Below are 15045 nucleotides of genomic sequence, written 5' to 3'. Positions count from 1 at the left end.
CTGCTTAATTGCTTACCAGTTTATCAACATCTTTATCATTTATGATGGTTGACTATGCCATTTTATTAGAAATCAGTTTAACGCACAAATTCTTTTTATTTGAAATATTTCTTGCTTTGATACTTGTTTACTTATTATATCATGAATATTTTAAACTATAAGAATTAACTATATACATAAGTATTCTTTTTGAATAAATATCAAGCTTTTCAAAGAATCAGGAACAATCAAAAGATAAGCCAATCAAGTAAGCATTTGATTTTAATTTTCTGGTATTTTATTTGTCTGCTTCTGATAAAAGTGCACACTTGCCATTTTACTCAATTAAACTTCCCTTTAGCCTTTTGACCTACAATCCTGCTAATATACATACGCCATAAAAAATAGTTCCTACAGGTTATCAAAATTTGAGTAAGAATATCTCATTATCTGATGCTTAATAAATTTTAAAGTCATTATTAAAGGATCATACAGGCTTATGATTTAATTTAGCTGACATGGCAGGCTGAATTATTACCGTTCATCTCATTTACTTATAAACTGTTCCAAAATTCCGCAAGCAAACCCAAAGCTGAGCATAATAAAATCGTCAAACCAAAATCATCATTTTGCAGTCTTTTCAAATGACGTTAACTTTGCTTTAAATATTTTGATATAAAAGTTAAAGCATGGCAAGGAAAAGGGAATAAGGTTGTTATTAAAATGTAACAAATTACTATACCTGTTTATCTTTGCGTATACTTTCTTTTATGTTCTGTAACTGAGCAATCATCTCCCCAAGTTTCTGTTCCTTGTCCTGTACTGTCTGATCACTGAGCAAATGCTGTATATTTGAGAAAAGTTGCATGTCGGCTGCGGCTTCATGCGTCGTCATCTTTAGACATTTGTCCAAATATTCCTGTTCAGAGGCACTCTCCGGTTTATGTGTATTTAGCCGACGTAGAACACTTTCCATGGATTTTTTGTGCAACCCAAACCCGGGCTTTGTTGAGTTATTGTTTAAATGGAAATTATTTTCAGGATCGGAATCGGAGTCTGAGCTGTTTCGAATGCTCTGTAGAATTCTTTGCTTCTTGTTTTTAGGGCGATCACGTTCTGTACTACTGTCTGAGTCGTGGTTATCAATGCCGTTGAAATTTTCGTGATTTTCAACAATATGTAACGGAGAATGATAATCTAAGTCCTGATCGTAATGGTAATTGTGTTGATTTTGAGGTAAGCTGTTGTAGATTGGTCGTTCATTTACGACGTCGTCTCGAGGCAGTTTGGTTGGCGTATTTTTACGCTTTGAAGACATGCTCCTGAAGATAAAAGAATACATTTTGTCAAGACACATTTTATAAATATCACCATCATATTGTGTTCATTACTACATTTATTAATAGCGAAAAGACTTTCTGATATAAAACAAGCACTGTTAGGTGACTATACTAAATGGTATTCCATGACAGAAAAACATGATTATTTATGCAGAATTCATCATGCATTAACTTCAATCTACCGTTTTTTGTTTGTTTTACGTCATAATACAGTTTTAACAATTCTTTCATGAGAGCTAGATTAACCCTGTTTTTCACTAAAAATCACATAGAAATAAAATATTTCTTCCATGACTTTCTTTGACAGTCATTCATGGTTTTTTAACCAGGAAAATTATTCATGAAACAAAACTGCGGTATGTCAAACAAGCGGTCCATTATTGTCACGGAGAATTGCAGAACTTGATTCATAAAAACTGTAAAATATTGCAAGTCCACAGAATCTACGAGGCTGCAATGTTGATAATCAAAGATTAAAATCTTTCGTAAAATAAAGAACCGATTGTCAGACTATTGTAAATATACGCAGTTTTTCGCAAAACGACTTGCGTAGTTCCTGAGAATCTGTTTGATAAGAAATCATAAAATATTTTAACAAGCAGATCTGCATTTGATAATTTATGGTAGACCCTGTAAACATAGAGGTAATATCTGTTAAACTGTGAATGTTTATTACTTAAATATTTATAATATTCAATGCTGTATGAGCATTTTAATGCCTTTGGAATGGCTGTAAAAAATTTCAATATTTTTACATAACAGATGACTTTATCCACTTGACATATATCTCACTCTTGTATAAACAGTTATACTTTTTTCCCATTTTATTCCAACATTTAATAAAATAATCGTTTATAAAATAAATGTTTATATGCTTTCTGATAAAAAAATAAAATGTTTCCATTTATCACAAATTAATTCTCCGCAAACTCGTGAAATGTGAAATTTGATAGTTATACCTACATGCCAGTTAGTGAAAAGAAGAAGAAAAAAATAATATTACTCTGCAATAGAAGTGCCATATTAAAATAAACTTTAAGGCAACTTTTACAACAAAGCATACCTTTTCAAAAATATTAACAATATTCAACTCCAAAAATAAAGAAATATTTGTTGTTATTAAAATCCAACAACATGTAAAAAAAATCACACGCACCCAATAAAGTTTGATGTCATTTATTAATCTTAATATTTTAATCTTTAAAAAAAACTTTGTTTTTCACTCATTCAAGTAACACAATAATTATAATAATAAATCAAGTATAAATTTTTTTTAACAAAAACTAAGGAAATCATTTTAATTATTGACCATTACTTCCGTTATACTCTGTTCTTTTTAATATTTTTCTGTCCCGGGGCCGTTACTGTTGACGATTGTCACCAGCTCTATCATTGTTGATGCCTTTTGGCTAATTGAAATAATTATGACTAGCATAATAACGGATTTTTCCCCGTTATTCTCATCTAATCTTGTAATAATATGTCGAGCCAGTTGACAAGTATCTGTCATTAATGTTACATTACACAAGTTCAGAAATATGTACCTGTAATTAACAATCAATTAACATTCAATTTCTCATTATAAAATTATTTCGAGACTGACTTCATGTGATGGATTATCCATTCAGGAGATGATATATTTTTGTATCATCAAAGATCAAGAATATTCTGACTAACTTTAACATTATTCATGCATTTTTTATATATATATATATATATTTCTTTTCTTGTATAAAAATTAAACCAGGCCATATTTCAAACCATCATTACTATTAAACCATATAAAAAGCTGTCTCTACATAGTTTATACTATGGTTACTTTGCCCCTTAGGAAAAAAAAAATGTCTTGTTATATATATTATTTAATTGAGCAATGCAAAAAGAAAAAAAAACATACACAAAATACTTGCAACTTTCATTTTCATTCTTATTTTAGTTCTCAAGAAATATGTGTATTTTTAGTTAAAAAATTTCAATTAAAGAATCCTTACCTGAAATGGAATATTTTTTCTAAATTATCATTCCTTTTTTTTCTTTTTATAAATACACAAAATTAACTAAATCATTACTAATATCAATACTCCTATAATTATTTATATATCGATATATAATAAATATATTCCGAATAATGTTAAAACTATTTAACTTCTTTTTTTTTTCTTAAGATTAGAACAGCACATTCATGTCAATGTACCTAAAGAACGAAAAATAGAGAAAAGGATAGAGAAAGAATAGATTCATCTTATTATATGAAAATTTGTATAGATTTATATTCATATACTGGTAATTCATCAAAATGAGTCTAGTCCATCCCCGACACCCCACCCACTCTTATTGTCATTGTATAATGAACCATTTAGGCTATTGTATTTTCAAACTGCGACTACTTTTGTTAAGCTACTGTATTGATTTAATGAAATTTCAATGCATGACTGAAACTTTATAATGCTTATTTCTCACACTGAGTTATTGAGGCCCGTCTTTATACTTTATACATATTCATAAGTTTATGTCACGTATCCCCCCCACCCCACTTTCTTAAACCATGAAAGACGTCCTATTGAAATTTAACTTATTCAAAAGTAAAATCATCTGAGCTTATAATTTTGGTCTTTCTGAAAGTGATTCTGTGCAACGGTTCAACTGCAAATGTGTCACTATCTTGACAACACCCAAGCCGTCCCCTACCACCTAGGAAAGTGAAAACATAACTAGTAGTTTCATTACCATAACTGTTCAACCAGACAACTTTCCTTTTTTTATCGATCTCTTGTTTTCATTTAATGAAATATTAAATATCCAACCAGAAAAACAACAGCTTTACAATATAAGCCTTCTTGATAACGGTTGAAGAAGACCAAAACCAATAGATGTATCAAGTAGAACTCTCCTGTGTTCAAATGTGCTTGTTTGTCTATTAACCTTATATTATTGTGTTAGAAACAATACCATTTCTTTGACATTATAAATAAAAGTACAAAATGGGACTATCAGTGAGGGATAGACGTATATCTTAATCAAATCACTTCCAACCCCTCCTCATAATGATCCGGCATAAACAAGACTTGTAAACAGTCAATATACAAGTGAAAACAAGTGGCAATATTCACAAAAGATGCTCTTTACAAGTCTTCTGAACCATTTCAGGATTTAATCCAATCTTTATATGAAAATAATAATCTCCTTTATTGAAAATAAACCATATGAATTTCAATGAACGATTATGAAAGAGGTCTGTAAATAAAGCTACTTAATTGAAAAAAAGTATTATAATATTATATTGAAATGTGGCATTTGGGTAGAAATTTTATTAAGAGTTATTCCTAGATGCATTTGGCTTTTTCAAATATTTTATACAGCTTACAAAGTATGCAGATAGAATCGCAACAATCAGTGCATTACATTTCAATTGATGTAATGATATTTTTGTAAAATATTGTTTAAAATTAATCAGTTAATTCCAAATATCATTCATTTGGTAAGCAATTTGTTGGATGAATAATATTATTCAGAAATAAATATTAGTTCTTCTGTTTTGTTCCATTATCTGGTCTCAAATTCAGAATTAAAACAATTAATTTAAGATGAATTATGACTGAATAAATGTCTTTTTTTTCAGACTAGATTTTAAGCACCCTTACGTAAACAACAAAGCAATATGTTGACAAATCGTTACTTTAGTGCATTAATGGGCTAACTCCTTTTGAGTTTAATACAAGTTAACTCATTACTGCACTAAAGTAACGATATTACAGTACAAAATCCATACAATTTCTATTCAAGTAAATCATTTTAACAAAACTATTCAGAAACGTATTGTTAACATCCTATTCGAGCTTTAATTTTCCATTTTTGGTTGTGCAATAATACATTCTTGTAAAAACACAGACATACTACTTTAACTGCTTCTAATTTTGTACCAAGATAGAACATTTTCGCGTGAACGAGACAATTTACGTCAGATGGTCTTTTCTTGGTGACAGAAGCAGTCCAAATATCTGTTTTCAATAAAATAAAGAATTGTTTATTCTCGTTCTTCTTCAACATCTTTTGTCATGGTTTTTTACTACCCATCTATTAAAACACAAAAACAAATGTTGACAGAAAATGAAAAATCTGTTTCTGCTATTGCATACAACCTATAATGGGATTTCATTGTCGTACATTCATCAGAACTGGTGAATTATGGGTAGAACAATGCACGACATTTGTATTTTTGATTCGTATTGTGAAGTTCCGTCGAAAGATGCATTTAGATGCGAACCCTTTACAACTGCTTATTGGTAAGTCTTTGTTTGCTGACAGAGTTTTACGCAAACTGATGGGAACAAAATGCTCATTAGTCAATTTGCATTATTTGTTCAATTCTTTATGTAATATTTATTCATCATGGTCCAGACATAATAATTTAAATGTTTTTTTCATTATCAAAATATTTTACAAGTCATTTGACAAATACATTTCTTTTATAAGCTCAAATAATACACGCCATTTACATCACTTCTCAATTATAAATAAAATAGTAGAAAAATATAAAGCTGATTTTTTTTGACAATAAAATATCCTTTTAAAGCATAGAGTTCATTCTTTCATGAATTATTACAGTATTTTCTTCTTCTTTATTTTCATAAAAATGGGATCATTTATATGCAATCATTTATAAAGGTAGAAAGAGAATAAGTAGAGGTCTTATAGCAAAGAAAAGTGGTTATCTTAAGATTGGCGAATTTTTTTTATTCATATTTCAAATGCAACATTTACATGTACAAATGCAACATTTACATGGACCAATGTCACATTTTCATGGACTTATGCTATATTCAAGCAATGTTACATTAACATGGACCAGAGCTACATTTTCATGGACAAAATGCAACAATTATTAATTTGGGTCCATTGCTTAATTTACATGGAGCAATGCTACAATCATGTACTAAAGCTACATTTTCATGGACCACTCCAGCAATTGCATTGACCAACGCCACATTTACATGGACCGATAATGAATTTACATGGGCCATTGCTACAGTTCCAAGGACCAATACAAGATTTACATGGACTAATGCTACATTTTCATGGTCTAATGCCACATGAACCAATGCAACATTTACATCAACCAATACAACATTTACATGTTAAACAACACTATTCAAGAAGAATATAATCAGGTTCTTCAATGTGTATAGTGTCAAGCACCATTATACACCAGATATCAGTTTTTCTCTACTGTAAGACTTGTGTAATTCCAGAAGTGGGGGGATCAAACTGGCCATCCCGGGATTTGTAATCAGGAAGTTTTACCAATGCACCACTGTGATAGAAAAAACTGAAAACAGTAAAATCTACAATGACAAAATTCTTATAATATTGCTCGGTGTCAAAGGGAATTGACCAATCAAATGCTCTACAACTTAGCCTCAAAGCCAATGAAGTCAGGAGTTTGAAAATAGTCTCTAAACCTTTGTTTTTTATTGGACCATAAAACAAACTTTTACAAGAAGCATCTGCTTGCGTTTGAACATTTTATACGGTTTTGAAATATCAAAATAATTTCTAATACACTTTATCTCATGCTGGTGAAATGTTTTAAAACCATATTAAAATTCAAGAACTTTGATAAAGTCTCAAGCAAAAACAAGACTAGTGACGAATAAAACTAAGTATGTTATGAATAATAAAAAAACGTGGTTCAACAAGGGATAATAAATCAATGTAGATACACAAGTTGTCAAAAATTTAAGTAAGATTTCCTTGTTTTTAACAGTAAGAATACAAAATTACAAATTAATTGCAAAGCCTTAAGGTAAAACTTTGACAACATTACACCTTTATTTTTATACAACTGTCATTATATTGAACAATATTATATGATAATAATATTTGAGGTATTAAAACTTGAACAAAAACATTTTTTTATATAATTTTTCATTTCATTTTTTCAAAAATATCACACAAGACAAAAGCTTAAAACTAATTGAATTAAGTTAGTGAAGTGAATCTCTGAATGGATCTTAAATGATTTAATTGAACAGCGATTTCATTGGTTGAACTTAAAACTAGTAATAAAACCCTTGTTTCGGGTTCCGATTCACAAAATAACATAAAACATCTTAATTTTTCATTCATAAAAACCGTTGCATTTTTTGTTTGGGTCGCCAGTGACAGTATTTTAGTATTGTCCCCGTGTCTTTACAGTGTCTTTACACGATGTTTATAGACAGTATAGTGTCGCATTACCAGTGCTCTATTGTTCATTTCACTTAAAGGGGTAACTGAGTAAATTCGATTCATCAGAGGGTATTATCAAATCAACGCCCTCTGCTCGTTGACAATGTTCGTTGCGAGCGCACCTATCATTACCGTTTTATCTTCCTCTTCTTGCCGATATTATCCGCAACATTTTACGGAGTAATTTCATCCTTCAAAGACTACATTATAATTGTCAATTGTAACAAAAATCTTTAGGGTTAAGATCATATACAACATCTTAAAGAAGTAACAATTGATATTGTTAACTTTAAGACTCTTACAGCATTATGTACGAAAATGCCGTTAACAATAACTATAAACATGCCAATTTTTAAAACAATATAGTGTATATACTCACACCATTCTGCTATCAGCGGCAAGCTTAGATGTCTGTTATATGCATTAAAATTGAAAGACTTTTAAAAAATATAGTAGTAGAATAAATTCCTCGACCTTTAATTAGGACAATTATTTGGTTTGTACTAGAGTCACACTTAAATTGTAAAGGTCATAAAGGGACTTTTGAACTTTCATTTGCAAGGAGATTTAAGTATAATTTTAGGCATAGAATCCTGTCTTTAAATAGTACAATAATTATGTCACTATGCTAATTATGTTTCAAATGATTTTTTATTGCAACACTACACTATCAGCCAATGAAAATTTGATGTTATTATCACTTAAGCAGCTTTTGGTAAGCTATAAATTTTACATAACTTGACAAGGTAAAATTAGCCTTTTAAAGGCAATTAAATGGAATTATCTTCCTTTTTCCATTCAATTAAATCCTTATCATTTGTGAAGAAATGCATTTTTTGTCCAACTTCTAAAGCGATGCATAATTTCATTAGCACTTTAACCAAGTATTATATAACTAATTACAAAGTATGTCTGTGCTCTGGTAATCAATATCTCACAAGACAAAGTGATCAGTTAGCTCCAAATTATAAAATCAAACATGCATACAAATCATAGAATTAACCGCGTTAAATTCCGTCTTTTAAGACAGTATTAATGAACAAATCATCCTCTTTTTGTGAAATCTTATATTACCATTATTACAATGGGGGGAAAAGAAGAAATGATTACTTTGTATCGTTTTTACTCATTATAGTTAACGTAATTAGAGGGCGCTTTATTCTCAGGAAACTCGCCTCGTGAAACACAGGTGACAATATCCGATGTGTACTTGATTGGTTGATTTTAGCATTGTCTCGACGACTCCTGACATGAAATAGTATCGTTAGGTAACAAGGAATTGTCCTATATATAAAGCATTACCAAGTCCTTAATGGGTGCGATACTCATCGAAAGACATTTTGCACTGATTGTTTAAACGAATCAAATACAGGAAGGCCATTAAGAGAAATCAATCTGTTTAAAGGGGTCATAATGAACAATAAAGATGACATCTAAAAAGACAAGCCGAGATAAAGACTAATTTCAACAAAAGACGTTGTAAATTGTAACAATCACAGATACTATCATACTTGTCAACAGGATAATATGTTAAATATAGAAAAAGAAGTCCATCTCATTAATGACCTTAATCTGATTACGTTACTGAAAACACGTAAAAAAAGCCTCGTCAAAATTATGACAAACAATCATAATGACTTTAACACAAGTTGTTACTTAATTCAGTGACATAACATGTTTCCTCATTTTAATTTCGATTTCAGTAACTCTCTCAAAACATGATATATTTCCTTTCTGTATTGCACAAAATTTTAATGACAACAACATGAACACTTCCGAACAAAAAGACATCTTAAGTACATTAATTATACAGCTGCAGGAAAGTTAAGCTAAGCCTAATATCAATATAAAAAACAAACTTACCAAATACATAAAATTTACTTCCCCTTCAACTAGTACAATCATTCTTATTAATATTTTTTGGATGAGAAAAAACAACAAAAAAACAAAAAAAGACAACTATACAATAATAATTTCCCTCAGCAGGTGTAAAGTAAACCTTGTTTTTGCCACAATACTGCTCAGTTTGATGTAAAAATTAAAATAACAACACACACTTTTCATCTAGAACAAAAGAAGACTAATGAAGACAACAGATTAAAGGAAATTCACACCTGGCCTTCAAGCAAAATATGCATTTCTTTATTATATAACATTCACTTTGTTTCTACCTATATACCTATATATGTTCTGTATTCTTTACATTAATCTTAATCATGATTGCTGCTGATTATAATTATGATGATAATGTTAATGATGATGATAAAAAAGAGATGATGAAAATAAAGATAATCATCATCATCATCAACATTATCATCATCATCAACATAATCATCATCATCAACAACATTAACATCATCAACATTATAAATAATCATCATCACCATCAACAACAACAACATCATCAAAAACAACAACAACAACATCATCATTATTATCATCATCATCACCATCATCAGTGGCAGCAGTAATAAAATTGTTGCTATGTATAATGTCTATTTCAAAACTTGGTTTAGAATCAGAACAAAAATCAGAAACCTTTTTATGGTCTCCTCATTGTTAACCAGAGAAACACTTTATTTCACCAACGCCAGACACTACCATTATCTGCACGAGAAAGTGAACATTGTGACAAGTTTAAATTAAACCTCACCCAATTGTCAAGTGATTTACGGAGCTGTAAATGACGGGAAGTGCTGTCAAGGAAAGACAATTGTGACAATCAGTGGAGTAAACATTAATGTGTTTTATGTGCCAGTAATGAGCTGGGTCTTTTGTAATGGCATGTCTTCTTAGTAAGGCATTGAGAGCACTTTATTGTAATGTATTTAGTTGGAACATGTCTCCAGCTTTGTTGGTTTGATTGCTGAAAGATCAGTTCATGAAACATAGCAATTTTCACAGCAAATTTAAGACCAGTCTGGTGACTCCTTACAATTTTTAATGTAGTGTTTCCCCTCTCTGTTGCCAGATTATAATAATTTGATCCTATCTAAGAGACGAAAAAAATGAGCTTTTGGTTTAAACACAAAATTTATTCAAGGTAATACATGTTATATACATGTTAATAATTTACAATTTAAGCAGAAAGGTATTGGACCGAGAGCTACAATAGCTCATGGTAGTCCTCTCCTAAATGAGCTTTTGTGCCAACCCCACTGCGAGAAAAAAAAAAATAAAAACACAAAAAGGTAATATTTTTAATCTTTTCCTTAAGTTGTCTCTCTAAATTACTTCTTTTTGTACTGATTGTCATGTTGCATTTTATGTTAATCGGCATAAAATCAAAAGCAGACAATTGATTCATTAACAATGATTGTATCTTAATGTTGATTACTTTTCTCCAAATTATTTAACCTAGTTCAATTTCTTATCAATTAAAACACTTTATCCCGATTAAGTTTCTGACAATTTTGTGAAAAGTGAAAACATCTGGAGACTTTTTTTTATTATTCCCGAAATTAATAAATTTTCAAGAATTTAATGACTATTAGGGTATATATATTTACAAAGAGCTAGAGGATTTGTTTTCCAGTGTTTGGCTTTTTTTGCCGGGCAAAGGTATTGTGTTTCTGGATGAGGAAGACATCATTTGGCATGAAGCATCATTTAGCTGACTTTACAGCTATTTTACTGTCTCTTAGGTTACAGTTTTATGATTACTTTGCTATAATCATCTGTGCTTGTGCTTACATTCATCTTAGGCAAAAATCTCTCTCCTTTTTTTGTTTTCTGTGGTTATTATTGTTTTTAGTTTCATTTTTTTTTTTGGCAAAGATATTTTTTTTACATGCCTCTTTGTGTATTTCAGATGACTTGAAATATATTAAAGCAGGTTTCTTGGTCTATAAATGTCTGAATAATGTACAATGTATCACGTTAACATGTCATAACTCATATCCATATACTTATGATTTTTTAATTGCTTGTTTAATTACTTGATAATTTACAAATAGCGCACTTGATGAATTAAAATATAATTTTCTAGTTTTAATGGAATAACACTTATATATTCATAAATCCACTAAATATCACTAAATAATGAACTATTAACCAACATGTTTCTAGGAAATGAACACTGCCATTATTTCACACAGACAAACATGCATACACAATCTCTGCAGTAAGGAAAAAAAGGTAACAAAAACATATTTTACGGAAAAATCAACATATCAACACAATTGTCAACATTAAACCGCCCACTAAATCATATTTTCTTGCCTGATAGTGATTCATTCCCTTTGAAATGGTACTTGGAAATCAGCCATAATTGTTTAAAGTTTTGTTTATGGAGGGTTTCTAGAGGATATATAAAGATTTATTGTAAGATATCAACTGGAAACACAACAGACCTATTGTTGTTGAAGAGACTGAGCTATAGTCTCTAAGATACACCATCTAAACAGGAAACAGGCAAAATTCTGAAAAACTGCAATCAACACACAGAGAAATATACCTGACCAAATCAACAGATAATAGATTGTCTTTGCTCCAAACAGTGATAAAACACACTAAGATTCAGCTGAATGGAAAGGGTTATTTACTTTTTCTCTTTTGAAAAAGTAGGAGCCACATGGTCCATTGATAAAATAGACAATATGCAAGAATGGTACCAAGTTGCTAGCACATCTGTGCATTCTAACAGGAAGCTGATTCATTTGAGCAGTTTGGTAGCAAAAACCCCTTCAATACACATTTACAGTGGATATAATCTGGGTAAAGACATTGTTATACAGCTTAAAGAAAGTAGGAATTAAATAAGTCAACATACCTTCTTAAAACACTATCAAAAGAGACACTTTGTAGGACTAACGATATTAAGTTCATACAAAAATATTGTAAAGGAGGAGCATACATTTATTATTATTATATTGCAGCAAACAAATATCGCAACCTTTTGAAATAATGTCTAAAATAAATCCAGAAGCAATCTGTACCCTCAACAAATTTCTCTTGAATAATCAGCATTAATTTGATAGTGCAAAGGCCCAAAAGGTGCATCTATAAACTTACAATATCAAAACTGAACCAGTTCATTTATCACAGTAAAATTTTAAAAGATAATTTATACGAAGACAAAAAAAGCACTGCAAGAGATTTCCTGCTCTTTTTTGTTTTAAATCCCCCGAGGCTGCTTGCTCATATTTTCTTCATTAAACAAAACAAATTCACAAGCTAAAGTACTTAAAACCTGCCATGGACATTCTAGGGGGTGAACCAACCCCTTCATCAGACAAAGCACTGATAAGCCGCTATGGCTTGGATAGCCTGCAGTGTTAGCAGTTGTTCTCGAGTGCATTTGAATGAATTGTGAGCCATTTAAATGCATGACGCATGCTTTGTTTCACCATTTCCATCAGATAAGCCACGCTTTATGACAATACACTATATCATAATAAAAATGTGGGATTGTTTAAAAATTAACCTTAGGGTTGTTTTCAAAATACAACAAATTTCCTGCAAGAACAATTCTATGATAATGTTCATTACTTTACAGCAGACATTTGAAAAACATTAAATTTTTCAGATTCTTGTAATTTCCTGCTGGGTCCAAGGTTATAAAACATTAAAGGCTGATAACCAGTCTTCTAAATTGAAATCAAGACTCTGATTGGTTTGTTTTGATAAGAAATTTGAAATTATCCAATGAAAAATATCCTTTTATAGACTGGTATGAAAACTTTGATTTATTGCCTCTAAACCATATTTTTGCCTTTTTATTCACCCATCAAAGTCATCACGGAAACTATTCAGTGTATAAGTGCTTTGGATACACAAGACTTAGTATTTAATGTGCTGTTTAAATAATATGCCAAGAACACTTACACTTCACATGCCATCTTTAACAAGAGCAGAAGACATTTTTTCCATGATTTAAATTCAGTGAAAAGTTCCATCTGATAATACCTGACAATAGTGGCATATTGAAACCACTCACAATTAGTTCAAGACTCTGCGCCAGAAACATTTAATGTACTCCAATTTTATGTTGATGGAAGTAAAGTTGACAGTAATTATGTCAAGTTTTATTCTCTATAATCAGCATATATCTGTGAAAAAGTGTACAAATTAAATGAACATAAGACAAAAAACATGTTCTCATTATGTAGATTCCAGGGAGGTTTTAATAAAGATGGGAATAAAATTAGAAGGAAGTAAAATGAATACACGGTCACAATATTTGGTTCAGGGAGAGGAAAAGCACAAACCAATTTAACACATATTTAAAATATGTTTTCCAAAGCCTTGGTTGCAAAAAAAAAATATATTTTACATCAGCAAAAATGACAAATAAACATTTATTAGTCTTTAAATGCAGAACAAAGTTGTTTTTGTTTTGGAAATAAAATCTGCAGAACAAAGTTGTTTTTGTTTTGGAAATAAAATCTGTTTGCAAAACAACAATAAATATTAAAGATTATTCTTAGCCTTCATAAAATAACTTAACTTATAATTGCAACATTTTTTTCCTCAAGTTTCAAAATAGTCACTTAATTATCTATAACAACTCAATGTGAAAAAGTCAAGTATTTCATAACCCACCTCTCAATAAGACTTTTTGTAATGGATTGTTTTTGTTTTAATTTTTTTTTTTTCTTTTGTAGTAATGCAAAAAAAGGCTAAAATCATTTTGATCTTTGGCCTATTGAAAGGCCAAATTTTGTATAATCAATGGAATATACATGGAAACTAATCAAGTAAATATCAGTGGCCTTAGTTCAAGAAAGGCCTGCTTTTAAACAGTCTCCTCTTATCTTTCATCATTAAAATAGACTCACAGAGCTTGTAATCTAAATTAAATACAATTTTATTCGAAATACAACTGGTTCCTTTACCCCATGAAATGTATGTCAAGTTTTAATGCAGGTTTAAATGGGCGTTTAAATGGAAGATCTATTAGTTTCACTATGTTTTACACTGGAAAATTGAAAATTTATAGGTATTTGTTTAAGTTTGAAACAGTGAGAATTATTGCTCTTTAAGTTGCTTAGAAAATTAAGAAATATTTAAAATTTAAAATTTATATTTCTAGCCTGATCACTGCCATTAGCTCTTAAGAGCAAACAGAAATGAAAGTAAATATTTTAAAACATGCAAAAAATGCATATTATAATTAAAAATGTGTTTTTCTTATAATGTTTATTGAAAGAAAGAAAGTAATTTGTTTGATTTAAAAGAAACATGCAATATCTTACAATGTAAAATTGACATGGTATATGATACAAAATTAATGTTTGTGGGATTTTTCTTTGAATTTTTTTAATTCTTACCTTAAATCTCAATTAAACTTTAAGAATTAAGCTTCAGTTAGATTATGTATATATAAAAGACAATCTTTTCTTTCTCATTCAGTCTTAAATACCTTTTTTGTTTTAATTAGTTCTTCATAGAAGTTATATCATAAATTAACACAATGATTTTTGTACCTGATTACCAGTATGTTATAAAAGATACTAGAATGTGTTAAAAAAATGCCCAAAACATTAGATTTGAATCT

At 29.9% G+C, this 15045-nt stretch overlaps 1 protein-coding gene across 6 annotated transcripts in view; it reads right to left on the bottom strand.

The window, feature by feature from the left end:
• Positions 1-15045, bottom strand: part of LOC132756982 (transcription factor egl-13-like) — a 148827-nt gene that overhangs the window by 32652 nt on the left and 101130 nt on the right. For all 6 annotated transcript variants that reach the window (XM_060748130.1, XM_060748132.1, XM_060748129.1 and 3 more), the window contains one exon: positions 722-1301. In XM_060748130.1, coding sequence (XP_060604113.1) covers positions 722-1297 — 576 coding nt within the window. In that variant the 5' untranslated portion in view covers positions 1298-1301. The remainder of the gene's footprint in view (positions 1-721; positions 1302-15045) is intronic.

Source organism: Ruditapes philippinarum, unplaced genomic scaffold (assembly GCF_026571515.1).
Source record: "Ruditapes philippinarum isolate M1 unplaced genomic scaffold, ASM2657151v2 ctg67_1_1_1_1, whole genome shotgun sequence".
NCBI classification, from domain to species: domain Eukaryota; kingdom Metazoa; phylum Mollusca; class Bivalvia; order Venerida; family Veneridae; genus Ruditapes; species Ruditapes philippinarum.
The sequence above is the reverse complement of the archived record's forward strand: the minus strand, read 5'-3'. Positions and strand labels throughout refer to the sequence as shown.